The sequence below is a fragment of the Cydia strobilella genome, chromosome 9 (genome assembly GCF_947568885.1).
Source record: "Cydia strobilella chromosome 9, ilCydStro3.1, whole genome shotgun sequence".
In the NCBI taxonomy this organism is placed as follows: domain Eukaryota; kingdom Metazoa; phylum Arthropoda; class Insecta; order Lepidoptera; family Tortricidae; genus Cydia; species Cydia strobilella.
In genome coordinates this window covers 16,050,204-16,070,187 of record NC_086049.1, presented here as the reverse complement: position 1 = coordinate 16,070,187, position 19,984 = coordinate 16,050,204, and the positions used below count along the sequence as shown (strand labels likewise).

General features: G+C 41.6%; 1 protein-coding gene across 1 annotated transcript in view; it reads right to left on the bottom strand.

Annotated features, from left to right (window-relative positions):
• Positions 1 to 430: 430 nt before the first annotated feature.
• Positions 431 to 19,984, bottom strand: part of LOC134744394 (protein tweety) — a 125,697-nt gene continuing 106,143 nt past the window's right edge. The window contains exons 3-15 of the mRNA XM_063678198.1: positions 15,256 to 15,324; positions 8,524 to 8,674; positions 7,585 to 7,713; positions 6,194 to 6,337; positions 5,623 to 5,835; positions 4,937 to 5,065; positions 4,288 to 4,425; positions 4,056 to 4,200; positions 3,740 to 3,885; positions 2,971 to 3,068; positions 2,321 to 2,476; positions 1,479 to 1,684; positions 431 to 570 (exon numbers count right to left, since the gene is read on the bottom strand). Of these exons, the coding sequence (XP_063534268.1) occupies positions 1,519 to 1,684; positions 2,321 to 2,476; positions 2,971 to 3,068; positions 3,740 to 3,885; positions 4,056 to 4,200; positions 4,288 to 4,425; positions 4,937 to 5,065; positions 5,623 to 5,835; positions 6,194 to 6,337; positions 7,585 to 7,713; positions 8,524 to 8,658 (1,599 nt within the window). The 5' untranslated portion in view covers positions 8,659 to 8,674; positions 15,256 to 15,324 and the 3' untranslated portion in view covers positions 431 to 570; positions 1,479 to 1,518. The remainder of the gene's footprint in view (positions 571 to 1,478; positions 1,685 to 2,320; positions 2,477 to 2,970; positions 3,069 to 3,739; positions 3,886 to 4,055; positions 4,201 to 4,287; positions 4,426 to 4,936; positions 5,066 to 5,622; positions 5,836 to 6,193; positions 6,338 to 7,584; positions 7,714 to 8,523; positions 8,675 to 15,255; positions 15,325 to 19,984) is intronic.

Genomic DNA, 19,984 nt, shown 5'->3' with positions numbered 1-19,984 from the left:
CATGCCTAGTGCGGAGACCTCTGGTAAATTGTCGATTTTGTAATTCTATAGAATAAAGATTTTATTTATTATTATTAGATCATATGCGACGGGTGAGCAGCCGCATCAGACTTATAAGGGCTTGTACAGACAGACGGTGATGTTGTATGGCTATTACTTACCTATACTCGAGCGCGGCGGCCGACAACGGCTGCGGTTCCGTTCGCCTCGGCGGTCGCACCGTAGCATATTTGTCCTGCTCCCTCGGCTCCCGCGGCAGCTCTCTCGGCTCTCTTTGCTCTCTTTGCTCCCTTTGTTCTCTTGGCTCTCGTTGCTCCCTTTGCTCCCTTTGCTCGCGTTGCTCTCTCGGCTCTCTCGGGAGCTCGCGGGGCAGCTGCGGGCGGGGCGGGTGCGGGTTGTGGTGCTGTGGGTGTTGTGGGTGTTGGTGGGAGGGGTGGGAGGGGTGCGGCTGGTGCGGGGTGAAGGTGGCGAGCGGCGGCGCGGGCGCGGCGGGGCGCAGGCGCGGCGCGCGCGGCCCGAACGAGGCGTACTTAGGGTCAAAGCGGTTCAGGGCGGTGCGGCTTGCCTGACCTGCAATAACGTTCAAACAGTGAAACATGTTGAATGGTTTTCGACTAAAAATACGTGACGCTTTAATATATTTCAGAAATGTTTGATTACTCCTTTACAAAAATCCAAGAGAACAAGGGACTGTCTAATGCAACAATAATTAAACTTTACCTCAATTATACACTAAATTCAAAGTAAAGCGAGAGTGACTCGACTAAAGTCTACTTCAATTCCTCGATTAGAGTAAATAAGATCACCCTTGTTAAGATCATTGCGCCGCTGGGCTTATCTCAGTATAAGTCATTGTCATTACTCTCCAACTTCTATCACTGCTTGCTGAGGTATTTGCCGTTATGGAGTATGCTAGCTAATATCAACCTTACTACACTATAATAAGGGTCACCCTTGTTAAGTTCGGTATAGAGTTGAGTACTTGCCGTTATGAGCATGAATATTACCAAAAAAGTCATCGGCCATAGGTTCAACAGTAGAACAAATAATTTGACGCCTCATGGATTACTATTTCACACACACTAAACTCAAAGTAAAGTGAGAGTATCGCCAGTAAAGCCCATTACAATGCCACGTTTAGAGTTGAATTGTTTTGATGTCCTCCAGTTATGTCACAATTAGGGATCTCGATCACGTCCCGCTGTAGTGTGACGAAACTTTTAAGAACACTGTTTCTTGAGCGTGACATATTTGTCTTGTATAACTATATTACGGACCGTGCCACATCCAAGTAAGGTTCAAACTCACCCTTATTTGCCGTTGTGGCGCCTGCCTAGATTTGGAATAGCTTACAAAACTATTTGATACTTTCACCAGTAACTTTTACGTTAGTGTGCTAACCTCAAAATAAAGCAAGAGTGTCGCCATTAAAGTTTACTTCAATTCCACGGTTAGAGTTAAAAATGTTTTTAGCTCACCCTTGTTAAGTTCGGTGTTGAGCGCGCCGCCGGGCCTATCTCAGTAGAAGTCGTTGCTCTCCAGCGTCTTGCACTGCTTGCTGAGGGTGGCGTATTTGCCGTTGTGCGGCGCGCGGCCTAGCGTGTGCGAGCCGCCGAGCGCGTCCACGCCCATGGAGCTGCTGGCGCCGCGCCCGAGCGTCGCGCTGCCCGACATGCGCGATCTACTGTTGTGGATAACAAGTTTCAAGGTTAGTTTTACTTTGAACATATTATCAAAGATAGATATAACTCCGTAATAGATGGATACAGTCTAAGGAAAAAACGTGCCTCGAAAATCAAGAAAATTTGATTCTCGTTCAGAGGGAGCTACTAGCTTTGGCCTACTGTCGTATAGATGGCGTTGACGATTTCGTTTGTTATTTAACAATTTTAACGCATATCAGTTAAAAAACATGGGTCGAAATCATAAAAATATTTAATGCAAATAAAAAAAATCATTTATCCATATTTAAATACATTTTATCGTATTTTTATAAATCTTCATTTTTAGTTTTAAAGTGTGTCGACAGATGGCAGTGAATTTACTGGGGTTACAAAATTTACTATGACAGTACCGCTCTAGTATAAGTTACTCTATGATATTATTCACGCAATATAGATTAAATTACCGATAATTGAATAATTAACAACAATGTGACTACAGGCACAGCCACGAGGTCCAGGTTACACAGCTGCAATACGCTGCACCAGCCCTATGTAACTCCGCGCGACCTCGGATTGATGCCTACGCGTCGCGCGCCGTAGACGGTACAAAAAGAGTGGGTTGAACCCAATCAGTGTAGATTTAATTAGGTAGGTACCTGGGTCGCTGGTCCAAATCACACAGTTGTACTGCGGCGCTGTAGCTCGGCGGTTTGCCGTTGGGGAAGGGCGCGGGGCGGGGCAAGGTGCGGCTGCAGGCGCTGCTGCCGCCGCTTGAGAGGAAAGGTGCTTGCTCTTCGCCAGTTCCGGCGCGTCTGGAAATGAAAATGTATAGTTGGTCAAATTGTCAGTAAATAAGAACAAAAAAACTATACTCATCCTTTTCTTTTGGGTGCTAGTACTAGTGTAAGACAAAGATAGTATAATTTTCTCTGTCTATGTTTGAAATGAGACGGTACTTTGATAAACTATACAAATATAACAAGCGCTTTTTTATACTCTTCATTGAATTAAGACTTCTCAGACGAAAATACTATTTTCTATGGAGCTCCCGACACAATAATATTATATAATTGTACAACACTTTAGTGAACTATAATGAATGTAATTAATATCCTCCCGCCACGGACAAGAATTCCCAAACGACAGACAGACGACAGACGTAAGAACAAAAGACATTAACGAGCTTCTTACCGCTCGGACTGCACTTCGTGTGTTTGATTATTTCGATTGACCTCTATATAATAGCTTTTAAATCTCGTGCCTTAAAGAATGACAAATGTCTAAATGGTGAGAAAACACTACGTACTTGGTGTTAATGTAGATCCAGGCATGCGAGTCGACGAGAACGATGGCCGTGAAGAGGAAACCGGCCGCGATGGCCGCCAGCAGCTGCAGCGATAACGCCTGGAATAATACGATCATATATGTAAAATATATTAAGAGTATATTGAGGAGAAGAGTATAGTTGTGTCTTGTTTATAAGATGTGTCTAGGGATTGATTTCATGTAGGTCGAGCGGTCTACTAAACACAATGTTCTGTGATCACAACACCGCGACGCCGATATTCGCGGCAGATTTCGCGGTCTCACCGGAAGATCAGAGCTGGTAGTCGCCAGCAACATGCTGAGATGACCATTTCTTGGCCCTTTCTCCTTTTTCTGTTTTGTATGATTTTATATTTTGTGTTTGTGCTTACGAATAAATTATTTCTATTCTATTCTATTTATTGCTACCAGTCACTGATGGCAAGTTCCGCTCGTCAGAACAAAGGTCCCACATGTCACTATCATCGCGTGTTCAGTACAAAGCTGACCGACCGGTTGTATGCCCAAGCGGGGCGCGCACGCGAACAGAAGAGTCTCAGTTACGATCGATTTCGCTCTGCAGAACTTACGGGACCAACGTCAGAGACCGACGTCAGGGAGATTTGCCAGATCAACCATTAGATGGAATGTTACACTGTGTGTTTAACAGTATGCCGTTGACGACAGAGATTGCCCTACTACTTGAGCAAGGACATACTGTAAACGCCATCCTATTCACTCGTGCCTTAAGACCCCTAGGTTGCCGTTACCTGCAGCCCCGCGTCGCAGGCGGCCCTGGCGCCGGCCACGAAGTACGCGCGCGCCATGCGGCACTCCAGCGCGCCGCTCAGCGACACCAGCGCGCGCTCCGCCTCGCCGGTCCCAGCGCCGAGCGCACCCAATGCTGGCTGGAGCGCTGAAATTATACATTCATAATTAGTATGACAAAGTTTTCATCTTCCGGCAAACAGTATGCGGAACTGATGCCAAGAAGATAACGGCGCCTCCTCAAACCGTTGAACGGCTGACGGCCCTTAGTTCTGGTGTCACGCTAGTAGAAATGGAAAACCAAACTAAAATATTTACCAGGGTCGTTGAAAAGTTGGGGCGCGCCGCGCGACAGTATAGCCAGGGCCTGACGGACGGCGACCACCGCACGTTGGGCGTTCCGCAGCTCGGCCGTTAGGATGTTCTCGCGGGACACCTTGCACGACAAGTAGTAGTGCACCATCTGGAAAAGTTAACAAGTGGAGTGAGAACTGATAACAATATATATGTCTCTTTCTTCTTGGGGTTTTGGTAAGTTGACGGTACTCACGTCCAGCGGCAGCCTGTGCGAGGCGTAGTTGGCGAGCGCCGCGGCGGGGTCCTGGCAGGCGTCGGCCGCCGCCACCGCGCCCGCCGTCAGCAGCGCGCCCGCCAGCCAGCACGCCACCAGCGCGCCCAGCGCTCCCACCTGGAACACACGTACGGTCAGTGTCGAGCCCAAACAATTAGGCGCGACAGTATCTCGCCCGCGAGATAGACTACCCGTCTTTTTCTAACTGTATTTATTAATTAAGTAGGGACGAGTAGTCTATCTCGCGGGCGAGATACCGTCGCGCCAATCATGTGCTAGCCCAGCTAGCGTCGACCCGTAAGGAACTGGTGAAATGGTAAACAAAAATGTTCATATTCGGACATTGCTATAAGTACTTGCTGTATAAAAAAGTGGATACTTACGTTAGGATACCAACTGTACTAGGTACAAAATTATCATTTCTACAAAACCGATCTTTCGCATCGGAAATTCACGAGTCATTGTTCTTCTCTAGCCCATGACATTTTTTATTTCGGTCGCAACGCCGTATTTTAACTACTTCTAGGAAGAGTCGCAACTCAAGTGTGCTCAAAAAATGAGTGAAACACACTGCCAGAGCACACAGACACAGTTATTTTGGTTTAGGCGCTGGGCATTTTCCACTTACACAAAGCAGCAGCAGGGCGCGCCTTGAGCGTCTTGCAGCAGCAGCCAGCAGCGCCACGCACACGGCGCCGCCGCAGCACCACCCCGCCATGCCGCCGGCCCAGCGCGCCGCCTCCCACACCCATGCGCGCTGAAATTATAAAAGGATTGAATTACTTGTTTGACACCCTGGGACTTTAAACTAAGCAATCCTAAACTTAAACTTAATGGGAGTTCTTGGAAAAGTTTATCTTATCTTTAAGGATATGGGGACCCTTGAGGATACTCCTTGACTCGTGTCGACTTTGCGCTGGTGATGGTGATGTTACTGCACTCGCAGTAACGTCATCAGTGCTGTCTATCCGGCGCATCTGACGCGTCAGCGAGGCACGGGCACTGGATCCTATCATTTCTTAATGAAGAGCTATTGTGGTAAGTATGGGACTCGGAGGAGAATAGAAACACACGTGTTTGCTCGTGAGCGTCTATAATGTAACTAAACCAACGTACATCGACAACTTATATCTATATCTTATATTACTACGCACACCTCACCATCTTAGAATATTTTTGTTAATTATGTATTTTGTTATTGTGTATTTTAGTTTTTTTTATGTTATTCAATGTACACATTTGTAAATTGTGTGTGTTTGCAGCAACCAAATAAAAACATAATTTATAGCAATTCAGATCTTCGTCAAATCCTACCTTCATAAAAGCATCCAAATTGAGCTGCGCCAGCGGCCTCCTCAGGTTATCCGCCGCAGACGCCGCAGCGGAGGCATTGTTCCTCAAAGTGGACAGCGCTCGCAGCAACGTGCCCAGCGCAGTTTGGTTGGAGACCGGCGCGTCCAGCGCGTCCGCGAGGCGCGCGAGCGGCGCGCGCGCGCGTGACCCCATCGCTTCCTCCAGGATGCTTGACTGTGAACGAAGAAAAGATTAAAACACTGGTCCTATCTGGAATAATTATTGACTACCAATTTTAGATCACTGCGTGGAAATTAAGCCCACATTCCTCTGCCCGATCTATACGGCCTAATACTAGAATAAAGGATATTTTATCTTGAATCTCCTGAGTATAACTCCTGCCGCAGCTCTCACGGCAACCTTGGGCATCGGACAGAGGTATAACCCAGTTTATAGTTTGCCTTTAAAGGCAGAGAAGCGAGAAGGGACAAGCGCATGAGCACGACACGATATACTTATCGCGGCAAAGTGTCAGTGGCTTTATTACTCCATGACAGTCATGAGCATAAAGTAGAAAAAAACGCCGTCTTACCTGGTTCTTGACAGTGTTCACCAGTGCCGCGAGCTGATTGCCGGCCTGGATGCTCTGCAGCATGGCATTGTGCAGATCGTCGTTGCCGAACAGACCTACGCCTATCGCGCCGCAGCACAGCACTGATAAGATCATGAGAGTTACCTGAAAGACAAAGGAATACGATTAATCGAAATTAAACTATCATGAGACATATTTCAAAATATTTAGATCAGTACGGTTTCACTCACTATTATTTTTAGTAGAGGAAGGATTCCCGAAGAATCCGAAACATGTTGCCAAAAGCGACTAAAATTAATAGTGAGTGAAACCGTACTGATTTAAATATTTTGAATACGATTAAGGTTAAAGATAACCAGCAGGCGTATTATTGATAACTTTATCCACGTGATAGAATAAGTGTCACTTTTTAACACAACGCAATTAAAAGAGAGGGACACCGTCATTCACGGAGATCACGTAGTCAAGTACGACCATCATATCTGTACAGAATGAGATATTATCTAGTTGTTAAACAAATGGTCCTGTACTGCGTTTTTGAACATGTGGTTTTGCAAGTTGGAAGACATATGAAAGCCTGATTTGAGAGCTTTAACAAGGTTGAGGCCACATCAGAAAAGATGAATAATATTTCAAACCTGTCACAGAGCGGAAAATTTATAATTATCCAGTTGTACAATTTCAACTTGATAATTATTTATTATTCTTTCTCATTTTAAACTCATCAGAAACGAAGTTTCGTTACGAAAATTACGAAACGATCAAGTCTTTATGACATACATTTAACTCTACATGTTACATGTTAATTGTTTTTACACTGCCCCAACTTTTACAGCCAATCAACACGAGAAAGTTTCATCAAAAACTTTAACCTAAAACACATTACCATGTTAATGTTTATACCGACGGCATTTAATGGGTTCGGACGGATCGCTGACACATTGAGGGCCATTAAATAGGACGTAAACCTTGAACAATCCCATATTGCTGCAACACCAAACATATCCAACGTACCTACATTTGATAATTCATTTGAATATGCAACATCCCTAAGACCACAAGGTATGTAATAAAATGAGTTTTTAGATCCAGATACGACGTTTAATTATGTTAAGCGTTGCAATGTTAAGCATATGGTGACCGTTCTGTGAGAAGGCTGATCGTGTTCACAGTGTTAATGGAGTGTTATTCTTATTACTTTGATTGTTCCAACGTGCATCGTGTATCGGATCTATGTCAACGAACTGAAATGCCATGAAACTTGTATTAGTCAAATGCGTTTTTTAACGTGGATTTCTAGTCAAAAGTAAAATATCAGACGGAGCAACAACAGAACTTAGTCAGAGAATCAGCCATGCTCCAGGTATGGAGCCATCAAGTTCTGAACTGACCTTCAGGGCGGTGATGCTCCTGGGCGGGCGCTGCTTCCTGTCGCAGCATCTCGTAAGCAGGTAGATGAGCAACACCGTCAGGGTCAGGATCAGCCATGCTCCAGGGATGGAGCCGAGGATACCCAGGCTCTGAAAACGAGAAAAACAACAATTAAATATTTGGATCACCAGTCGGAGTTAACTGAACTAGGCTGTGATACCATATATTTGGCCACTTTGGCCGTCACTATGTATTTGATGCTGACTGTACATACAAATTCTGAACATGTTAACAATCAATAACAACAAAACCCAACTCTTGTGTATATATGTGTGGCAAGGAAAACTCACCCTAAATTAATAACACTACTGGTGGTAAGCAAATGTTTTTTCTATCAGTATGGTCTCTACTTCAAAGAAAGATTAAGAACGAAATATTTATAAGCAAACGGTGCTCCAATGTATCAATCGAAACTGTACAAAGACTCAAACAAACAGGAGGGCAGAATAAGCACTTGTCCATACAACTTGAGCTTGACAGAACATAAGCAATCAATAACACCTTTGAGTGCTAGTGGCAAAGCGCACTTGACACCAACACACCGATCCACTTGATATCGTACACTTGTCGTGTAAGGGCCACATGCACCATCTCACGAACCCGAGGTTAACCGGTTAAACCTGGAGTTACCATGGTTACCAGTAAAATTTCAGACAGGGTTAACGGTTTAACCACTTAACCCCGGGTTATTGGGATGGTGCAAGTGGGCCTAAGAACTGCTCCGACAAAGTTTACGTCTCCTGGGCTTTCTTAAAGCGTGTAGCGGTGTAGCGTGACGTTGATGTGGGGGAGCCCGTGCGGCAGCCGCGAGAACCGCGGAGGGGGGGGGGTGTAGCCAGAGACGCTCCCGCCCATGGAGACTGTGTCACACCTGGAACATGTGACGTCACAGCACTAACCTCGAGGTAGACGGGCGAGTCGGGCGCGAACGTGTCGTTGACGCGGTGTAGCGTGACGTTGATATGGGGGAGCGCGTGCAGCAGCCGCGAGAGCCGCGGGGGGGTGTACTCGTCGGAGACGCCCGAGCCGCCCATGGTGGCTGTGTCACACCTGGAAATGAAAGTAAGACATCTGTTAAGCGCGTTTCACATTTGTCTGACGTGTCGTGTTGTGTTGTGTTGTGTCGTGACACATATCGGTTTCATACATTTAATATGGTTGCGTTCACATTTGTCTGATGCACGCTGCGTCACACGTCAGACAAATGTGAACCAGGCTTCAAAGTACATTCAGAGGTTTTTTGTCTATTCTATTAGTGTCCCATAGCTGGGCAAAGGTCTCTTCCATTCTTTTGAAGAAAACGTTGTCGAAAACAGGCTCTAAAACCTTTTAGAGTCAAGACCGCAAAATAAAGTCATCGTTTTAGGGCATACCTACTATTACTTACCTATAAATATCTTAGATTAATTATAAGTGCGAGTGATGTAAATAGGTTGGAGATTAATTCAGGTTTGATTTCAAATTATAAGGCACACATGCAGTACCTGTAGGCATTCATTAATCATACCGTAGCGAGTGTGTTAAGCTCACGGTCCACTGTACACTGTTTCTAAGTCGTTTTACTTGGACTTTAGCAGTTTCCTTTCTATTTTTACTGAAAAGGGTATGATTTAGATGTTGTTATAGTGATGCCAGAGCTCTTGTTAAGTGTACACCATCACACGACTCGAATATTCTTATAAAACAAATAATTGTAAAATGTTTGTAAACATATGTACCGTTTTAAACCAAAAGGGCACTTATTGTCGGTTGTCAATAAGGCGCTATTTCCATAAAGCTTCAATTTGAAATCAACCTTATCGACAACCGATAATGTGGTATCTTTTGGTTGAAAACGTCACGTATAACTTGTGTGATTGGGGTAAACGAACGAAAATTAACTAGTTTATGCTGTGACAAAGTCGCGTCCTTTGCCCAGTTTATTTTTAATTCTCACCGCGTTGAGAAAGTAGGGCAATGTGTCTATGTCGCTGTCAAGAGATCGAAGGGATCTCGACGACACGCCAATCGCTTTGATGTGTGAGTGTACTGTTACAGACAACGGATTAGTGAGGTATGTAACCCCGCGAAAGGGCAAAATTAGGTAGTATTTACACTCGCCATCAGATATATCGGAGCTGCCAAAGTGCTCAAAAATATCTGAACACGCACTCTAGCGCCTTGACAATATGTTAAGGCGTGTTCCTGTTCAGATATTTGTCAAGGAATTTGTTTTCTTGGCCACTTCGTTCATGTACCTACACACTGACGATAATATGAGATCCCTAATGTTTTTACGGTTCCGTATACCCAAAAGGTAAAAGCTGTCTGTCTGTATCTCATCAACCATAGCTGGTCAGTTGAAATTTTCACAGATGATGTATTTCTGTTGCCGCTATTACAACAAATACTAAAAAGTACGGAACCCTCGGTGGGCGAGTCCGACTCGCACTTGGCCGGTTTTTATTGTGCCGATGTTTCCCTACTGTAAAGGGGCCCGCTGATTATCAGTCGACGATATCAGCCTGTCAGTCAGAACAAAAATTTGACAGTTCTGAACAACTGACAGGCCGATATCGTCCGGCGGACTGGTAATCAGTGGGCCCCTTTACAATTAATTACTGTAGGGCCTCTTACAATTGAAACATTTTGTCAATGAATTTGGCCTCTAACGCTTGACACAATCAATTTGACTATCAATTGTGCCATTCTCAATCGAAAGGGTACTTATTGTCGGTTGTCAATAAGGCGCTATTTCCATACAGCTTTAATTTGAAATCAACCTTACCGACAAGCGACAAGGTGGTACCTTTTAGTTTAAAACGTCCCAATTTATGGCATGGCATTAAAAATACGCGGCATTGAAGTAAAATTGACTAATATTGTTTAACGTTATATAATGGAAGCGAGAGTGCCAAGTTCGAAAATGAGAACCGACGGACGATAAGATCGCAAAACGAACAAAATTGGCACTTGCTAGATCGGTAGATCGAAAGGGGACAAGGGCATGCTTCATTCATATAACCATTTTAGAAAAGCATAACTAAAGAGGTATTCAATTAACTTTAAATTTCAAACAAATATTATTAAAATAAGTAATTTGTTACGACATAAGGTAACGTTTGACAGCTAATTATATTGACCGTCGCAAACGGATCACCCCGCTACAGTGATATAGTTTGTCAAAGGACTGTCTTATTTCAAACATAGACAGAGAGAATCATACTATCTTTATCTTACACTAGTACTAGCACCCGAAAGAAAAGGATGAGTATAGTTTTTTTTGTTTTTGTTTACTGACAATTTGGTTTGACCAACTATAGAAGGCAGGACACTGAGCGGGAAGGAATGACGAAAGATGGACATTAGTCCACTTAGGACAAGTTACCGATATTAACCTTTTGAACGCCAATGACCGATATATACGCACCGTAGGTTCAACGCCAAAGACCGATTAATCGGTCATAGACCACAGAGCAACATAGACCTACATGCATATGCATAAAGTTCAATTTCAGTTTTGACACTTCGGTGCCGTGGCGTCTGATTTTGTGGTTGACACGGCGTCGAAAAGGTTAATGTTGTCAAAGAGACCATCGTGGAGTCCATAACTTGGTCAGACGAGATCTGCCGTACAGAAATTAAGCAGTACGATACGATACGATGCGATCATTTATTGATAAAAAAATTTTTTACATGTCATGTCTTAATACTAGGTACTTAAATTACCTATATATTACAATATTCATTATTTGATAAATATATTATTGAATAAAGCTCTTAACTGGCGAACCACACTTGCAAAACTTGAACAAGACTCTAAATTGTAATATTAACATACAAATTATCGCAAGAACGTTTGTTTACTTGTCATTTCCATTAAATATCTCTCCCAAAAAGACTGCTTCGTTCCATATGATACTTCCACAAGGTAAATATGGTGATTAAAAGTGTTTGTGTATTCTATCGTAATTTAATTTGGTGTTAATGCGCAAACGGTGCGTCGTTAAATATCAATTAAGATGGAAGATAAGACAGGTACCGTTCACGCTTCATTAACCAAACTAACAACATTATCTTGGAAATATGAGCCTCGCTTTTTTAGGGTTTATTCAAAGAGTAGGTACTGGGACAGCTTCAAAAGCGGCATAATGTTGAAAATGGCAAATAAAACTTATTCTACGCGATGAAGTCCCGTCGTTGTGAATAATATGACAATTAAAAGCTGTTTTTGTCATAGACGCCTTTCGAGATCCGATATCGGAAAGGCGCTTCCGATAAATTCAGCCATGTCGGAGCCCCCCGTCAGCTGTCGGCGCGATAATATTTGTTTGTGCAGGCATAATGTTTATTGTACCTATAGTGTGCGTGACCGCTAAAGGGCCCGGGCGCGCCCCCGCGGCCTGGCAACGCGGATGTAGGATCCTACATCCGATATCGGATCGGACAATGTGAAAACGCTCTTACAGTTTGCGTTCAATAGTATCTGTTATAGCCTACTATGTATATGTTCTACACATAGAAACTCGAGTATTTGTTTTTGTTAAATTATTAGAGAATGGTAAATACTTTTGACGCGTATTCTGACACGCTACTATTGATTCTGACTGTACTTACGAACGTACCTACGCAACTGATGACAGCTTGATCAGATTAAACCAGACAATCAGGTATATCGGGCGAGAACGAGAAAATTAATTTGCGGTTAGTTCTATTTTTATCCTCACGAGATGCATAGAATGACGACAAGCCTCACTTAAACTCGACGCCACCATTAGATTCCAAAAAACTAACCTCACTCGGATCCTTTTTCTTTCGTAATAATGGAAAATATGTAAAGAAGTAAACTCAAATTTCCCTTTTGCATACTCAAGCATTTAAAATAAATATAGATGTATCCTTTTAGCTTTATTTAGGTTCTTAAAACATACGGAAAAAGAGAAAAAGTGAGGTTAGATTATTGGAATCTAATGGTGGCGTCGAGTATAGAATAGATCGATGCTTGATGGACTGGAAAACGTACAACTTCTACAATATATATTATACACACAGTATTTCTAACGAAAGCTTTAATTACCTACTAGGGAAAAAAATCTAATAATTTAGTTTTCTTTTCATATGTCTTTCATAAAATAATTTGATTTGTTCTCCAGGCCCTAGGTGTATAGATAGCAGCACCAGCACCATATCTTACTCCCTATACTAATAATCCCGTAAGTATAGGGGGTGCAGGCACGTATTGGCCCCTTAGAGTTGGTCAAAGGAGTATGGCCTTTCAAAGATTGCATATTACTAGAGAATTTGGGACGGATAACGCCGTAGCCGGGTGGTCTAGTGATCAGGACGCTAGCCGAGTAAAAGCTGAAGACGAGCGTTCGATTCTGGCCCCAGCCAACCGGAGTTCTTATTCACTTTTTCTTTAGTATATGACATCTATTTCAGTTTATGAAAGCTTTTACTATATACATATAAAATCATAACAATAATAATTCTACTGGCCTGACAAATTAATTTGGGGCAAGTATTCCCTTGCGTGCGTGAGTCCGATGACTTGCAAATCCAAATTTGGTTACTGGGAGTAACCGCTCAAATCATGAATCTAGCTGGATCGGTCATGAGGGGTGGGGGGAAATGACCGAACGGGATAGTCTTATGTATCTTTCAGTAGGAGTAGCAGAGAAAGCGCTGTTATTGTTTGTCCTTGTCACAGTCTCCCTTTTTTTCCCCCACCGTAAATTTAGTATGGTTTATGGTGGGCTTATCTACTCGACCAATCATATTGTCGCATTGCGTATGTCCTGTCCCTCACAGGCGCACGCGTATAGCTCATCTATGTAATGCTAGGTCTATGGCTCAAATGGATGGCCGATATGGCATGACACTGCAGCATGTTAGTTTCATTTTAATTTTAGAATTCGCTCCTCCATACCTCTTTTACCACTCCAAACTGTTAATATCTAAATAACACACGTATATCTTTATCTCCAGTTTGGAGAGGTAGATTTTGAGAAGCTCCCCTTGCTATTGGCACAGAATAAGTAATGGCTCCCGCCGCTAAAGGACATTGCGAGTTGCGAGTTAGCATGAAGACGCAGTAGGTACCTACTTATGTCACACCACCACCAGTGACTAAAACATTGACATTTTGGAACGCAAAAAATCTATTACAAAATTATCAAAGGCTTCACAGCTAAAATAGATTTACTCTTCACATTATTACCAACATTATCGATATACAAAACATAGTTTCTCAGAAGTACACACCAAATTAGCATGGTGGCGTGAACGCCGTGAACATCCCATCTGGCGGGGCCACCGCGTGGCACCCACGTGGAGCTTATCAGATGTAACAACTGACATGAGTCTCTCTCGTTCTTTACTGTGTAGAAAGAGATGGGTGATCTGTCGCGTGACAAGGAGTGGTGGAGCTGGCCCTTTTTAAATAATTTACCTACCCATGTAATTGTGTGGAGATTCTATGAACGGAGAATTGTTAATAGACCGTATTTATCGAAAGTACCTAACACCTATAATAGCTAGTTTTTAGGGTTCCGTACCAAAAGGGTAAAAACGGGACCCTATTACTAAGACTCCGCCGTCCGTCTGTCTGTCACCAGGCTGTATCTCATGCACCGTGATAGCTACAGTTGAAATTTTCACAGATGATATATTTCTGTTGCCGCTATAACAAAAAAAACTAAAAAGTACGGAACCCTCGGTGCGTGAGTCCGACTCACACTTGGCCGGTTTTTTTAGTACTTTACAATGCATGTGCTTGAAAAGTGCGTTTCCTACGGAGCCATATCATGCGGAAAGTGCTACTTTTCCGCACTAGTGCTTTTTGTTTTCAATTTTTTTTTTACAGTACATATGGTGCTACTTTCTCGCACCAGTGCGGAAAAGAGCACTTTTCGTGCATATGTCGAAAGTTTAAAGGGCCATATGTACTGTAAAACGTTGTATGATACACGTGCGAATAGGTAATTTGCAACTCGTGTCGATTTAAAACACTCCTTTTAATAATTAAATTTATTTGCCATGACATGTTTTTTTATTTACTCGCACAATGCATAGTAAAACATTGTATGATACACGTGCGTAAAGATGATTTCCGCACTTGTTGCATAAATAGCTATTTCAGCAAAGCTCTTGAAACGAGTGATGATTGTAAACATCCGTATCCGTTTTATAGGTTTCGATTGATCTCAAGAATAGAAAGATTACTGCTACTATTAAAATTGTGCAAAGTATTGCCACGTGCGTATGTTTTCGATAACAATGTTCCCTTTTTAGGGTTCCGTACCCAAAGGGTAAAAAAATAAAAACGGGACCCTATTACTAAGACTCCGCTGTCCGTCTGTCCGTCTGTCTGTCTGTCACCAGGCTGTATCTCATGAACCGTGATAGCTAGACAGTTGAAATTTTCACAGATGATATATTTCTGTTGCCGCTATAACAACAAATACTAAAAAGTACGGAACCCTCGGTGCGCGAGTCAGACTCACACTTAGCCGGTTTTGTTTAAAAATTTAAACTGAAGTTTCTTCAAACGCGGACCAACTGACCTACCAAAGCTTACTTACTCCTTTATATTTTGTAAATACTATTAAAATAAAGTCAGAGGCCAAATTAAAATAACAACATAGACTCACCAGAAGAAGCAAGAAGATTTAGGCTACGACGACATGGCAGCCAGTGAGTCACGCCCTCACTGAGGACATCTGTGGACAATACAAAGACATAGTTAAAAACATTACTTTTTTCTTCAAATTTGATACGTCATAGATCACAGCGATAAAATAAAGAGCAGAGACAGTGTTGGCCGAACGTTAGTTGCAATTAACCAGTACAAATTGAATCGTAAGCCGTAACGGGCGATTACAGTTTACGGTTCAATTTGTACTGGTTAATGGTTAATTGCATTAACGTTTCGGCCAACACTGAGCAGATCTAGGGTGACTGCTACAATGATTGGCCACTACATAATAATTGGCCACTCTTAACATTAACGCTTCAATCGGCTTAAGCCAAACAATTGTTTCTTTCTGATTTGTTAAGAGTATGAAATGTAGTAGAAACCTAACCAGTTTTATAGAAAGCAGCCTTCCTAAGTAAAATTTTATTCATGATGAAGCTACCTAATCCTACAGTCTACAGTACAGTCGCCATCAGATATATCGGGGCGGGCAACGTGCTCACAAATATCTGAACACGCCTCTATTGTCAAGGCGTCAGAGTGCGTGTTCAGATATCTTTGAGCACCTCGGCCGCACCGATATATCTGATGGCGACTGTACCTACCAAACTGAGGTTTAAAACACTGATAAATTTTGTTTTTGTGTTTTTGGTCCTATCGTAAACTTCTAGGGAGCTTAATGCATATCGTCTGATTTTACGCTTTAAAACGTTTTAATAATGTCACATATTCCAAAAATAGAATAATCTCGATTTTCTCTCATTTTCCTCTATCTTCCTACCATTCAAATCTGCACTTTAAACCCTTTAATTAAGGCTGTATTTAGAACTGTATGTCAGTTCAAGTCCCCTCTCAAACAGTTGGTACAGGAACCCTCGTCATACTTGCCCCACATAATGTACATAAACAAATGTTAGGGGTTTTTGTGGAAGTGTAAATGATGTACGAGTAAACCGCAGGCTTTGAATGTAGTGTATACGGAGTTGGAAGGACTTTATGAAATTAGAATTAATGATGGAAGTACCAATGCCCAATCTGTGAATGCCTAGATTATAAGATTTGATGAATTACAACACTTTACAAGCTTGAACGTGCTACGTGGTCACAACCATTTCCATTTCAGTTTTTGCGCCTATAGTAGAGCGTCTATATGCCAGTTTTCTATCGTATGTCCGTGTTTCTATTTTTATGGATTAATAAGTTTAAAATACACCTTTCCAAAGCACGTTGACAGCACTGTAATGGGGTTGGCCGGTCGAAGTGTAGCACATAGATTAGTATGTGTAGCATATGGCGCCAGCATAGCTTGCCCTGTCAATCCCATAGACCTAGCATTATATAGACCAGCTATATGCGTGCGCCTGTAAGGGATAGACATAGATGACGTCATAAACGTGGGGATACCATATTGGTAAAAATTATCCCAATATTTGATATCACGTTGGTGCGATTACCCTGGAGGCAAAGTTAGCTTGTTTGACGGAATTAAAAAATTGTTTAATAAAATGTCAATGGGCCGTTCTTTTTAGGCGTATAAACAATGAAATACCTCCTATAATTCGCGCAGGTGGTACAAAACTAAACATGTTTAGTAAATAAATCGTAAAATAAAATGTATTATGGGTTTTAATTTAAAGAAATCACAAATCGCAATCACACCAATTAATGTACACCACATTTAATCTTCACAACATTTGTTTATTTATTTTTTGGAATTAGAAGTACGAAAAAACTTCGAGGTCAAAATTACCCATAAAATTATGATATTTTCATCTGGTATCCCTAACATGATTGTTATGCAGCTAAATTAAGAAGAAGTTTAAAAATGGCTGACCTCAGACTCCTACCTACCTACGTAATTTGGGCGGATAATTTTACAAATAATGTTTTGTTAATTTGCGTAAATAATTGTGATATTTTTATTGAAATAGTTTGATTCTACATTGCTTTGAGTGTAACGTAATTTTACGATGTTATTCTCACATATTGCGTTAAGAGGAAGGTGTAAAATACCGTACTTACGTGTGAAAGGTTATGATCTCATATTTTTGCTCAGAGCGGCTATTACAGCCGATTACAGAACAATTCACCAGTATTTTATCAAAGTTCAAGCATTCAAAACGCTAACCATCACTATATTTCATAAGAGAAAGCACAATTTCATACAAAACAACGATAATTAAACAAGCAATGAACAAACATGACATGTCACGTACTTATTTGTTTGCCACAACCTCGGTTGTGGCAGCGGTGGAAAAGTGAAACTATGACAAGGACAAACAATAACAGCGCTTTCTCTGCTACTCCTACTGAAAGATACATAAGACTATCCCGTTCGGTCATTTTCCCCCACCCCTCATGACCGATCCAGTTATACTAGATTCATGGTCAATCCCTAGAATTGTGTCAAATTTTTGTTTTTTTTAATGCCCTAGATGCCAGCCCTTTAAGCCAAATCGAAAAAGGGGCAAGGTATGATGGCGCCATCTCTGCAAACCTTTGACAGTTGCCAACCCCATTGGTTTCGCGTCATCTTGTTGTGTCCATGTTTGGCATGCATAAGTGAGACTTGGCAGCCGACAAGTATCTAATATTTTCTTTTTTAATTTTATTGGCATCTTATTTTTTTTAAACATGCCAAACGTCACATTACTTATAAGGTGTCACTTTCAGTACGGATAACCGATCAGGCTATCACATAGACATAGTATACAATACAATACAATACAATACAATACAATCATTTATTAATAAAATTAAAATTTTACACGTCATAGTAATTTACAATGCTATTCTAAATTACATTATTATTCACATACATTAAATTATTAAAATTACAATGCATTATTATAAATTCGGTACACAATTGTTAACCAAATGTTTATTATATAGTAGTTATAGACCTTCTACCTATGCTGCCATAACCCGACCATGAAAAAAAAACCCGGTCGGTGATAAGGACAAAGCATGGCACTATTTTCTCTTTCCTCTTATAGGAATCGCAATAAGACTATCTTTCTCTATCAAAGAGTGTCAGGCCCTTGGGCTATCACTTATTTTACGATGAAGTTTATCAGAACAGATTGTAAATGAAGTACGTATTAATTATAAACAGTTGCGTAAATAAAGCCTCCCACTCACGGTTCATTGCTCTAACAACAATTGCAATCCCGTTAACGGACGCATTGTGACGGATGCAATATGGAATAGAGTGAGATGATTACTCAACACTTTTATTACATTTCTAATTTTAACTACGCGTGAAAGTAATTAGAATTACTTTGAGAGAATTTTGCTTTTATCTAGTATAAACAAGGTAAAAACAGATAAAGTATTCTAAAACGAATATTGTCTTCGGTTACCGCGATAGTTACTCATGAAATAAAACTATGAAAACGGATTATATTTACGGATTTACGGAAAACGGATTATTACAGCGTTCGTGGTCAACGGGTGACACCCGGGTGTCACCCGTTGACCACGAACGCTGTAAAGAGTTCGAAACGTCGGGATGTATTATAAATTCAATATACGCGATATAATCCGTTTTCATAGTTTTATTCTAAAACGCTAAGGAATATATTTAAGTGTCGTGTAGCTAACTTTTTTCGTTTTTTTAGGGTTCCGTGCCGTAAGAGGAAAAAACGGAACCCTTATAGGATCACTTTGTTGTCCGTCCGTACGTCCGTCTGTCTGTCTGTCAAGACCCTTTATCTCGAGAACGCGTAGAGGTATCGAGTAGGAATTCAAAACATATATACTCAGGTCTACAGTCCCTTGAAGCTGTGAAAATATGAAACTTCTAAGTCAACGTAGAAAAAAGATACGGCCGTTTATGCCTCAAAAAACGTATATTTCGACACTCTCAAGGGAATTAAAATTTATAGGGTACTTCCCGTTGACCTAGAACTATGAAATTTGGCAAGTAATATCGTTTTACACTACAAGTACAGGAAAATTCTTAAGACAATTTAAAAAAAAAAATGTTAAATTTATACGGAGGGTGGGCGAGTCAGACTCGCACTTGTCCGGTTTTTTATTCACACTAAGGTTTCTTGCGCCAATGGGGTTGGCAACTGTCAAAGGTTTGCAGAGATGGCGCCATCATAGCTTGCCCCTTTTTCTATGAGATTTGGCTTAAAGGGCTGAAGAGAACCGAGCTTGCCGGGGACCCTTAAGTTCCTGTATCTTTCATTAAACAAGTCAGAAACATAATACAAAAATAGGACATTCAACTTTTAATGCGCAAAGCGGTAGAAAATTTACATGTATCAATTAAATATGTGTCGCATAAGTTTAAACTCGGGTAAATCCATTCGACCCTGTCAGCAAATATCTACCCTATTATTAGGGTTCCGTACCCAAAGGGTAAAAACGGGACCCTATTACTAAGACTCCGCTGTCCGTCTGTCTGTCACCAGGCTGTATCTCATGTACCGTGATAGCTAGACAGTTGAAATTTTCACAGATGATGTATTTCTGTTGCCGCTGTAACAACAAATACTAAAAAGTACGGAACCCTCGGTGGGCGAGTCCGACTCTTATTTGGCCGGTTTTTTTCTCTTAAATGTTCCAAGATTGGTGCCGTGTACCATTTATTAATAGTTTATAAGAACGCCAAAAGGAATATACGCGATAATGGAAAAGAAACGTTCAACGATTACGCTTTCTAATATGGACTTAAC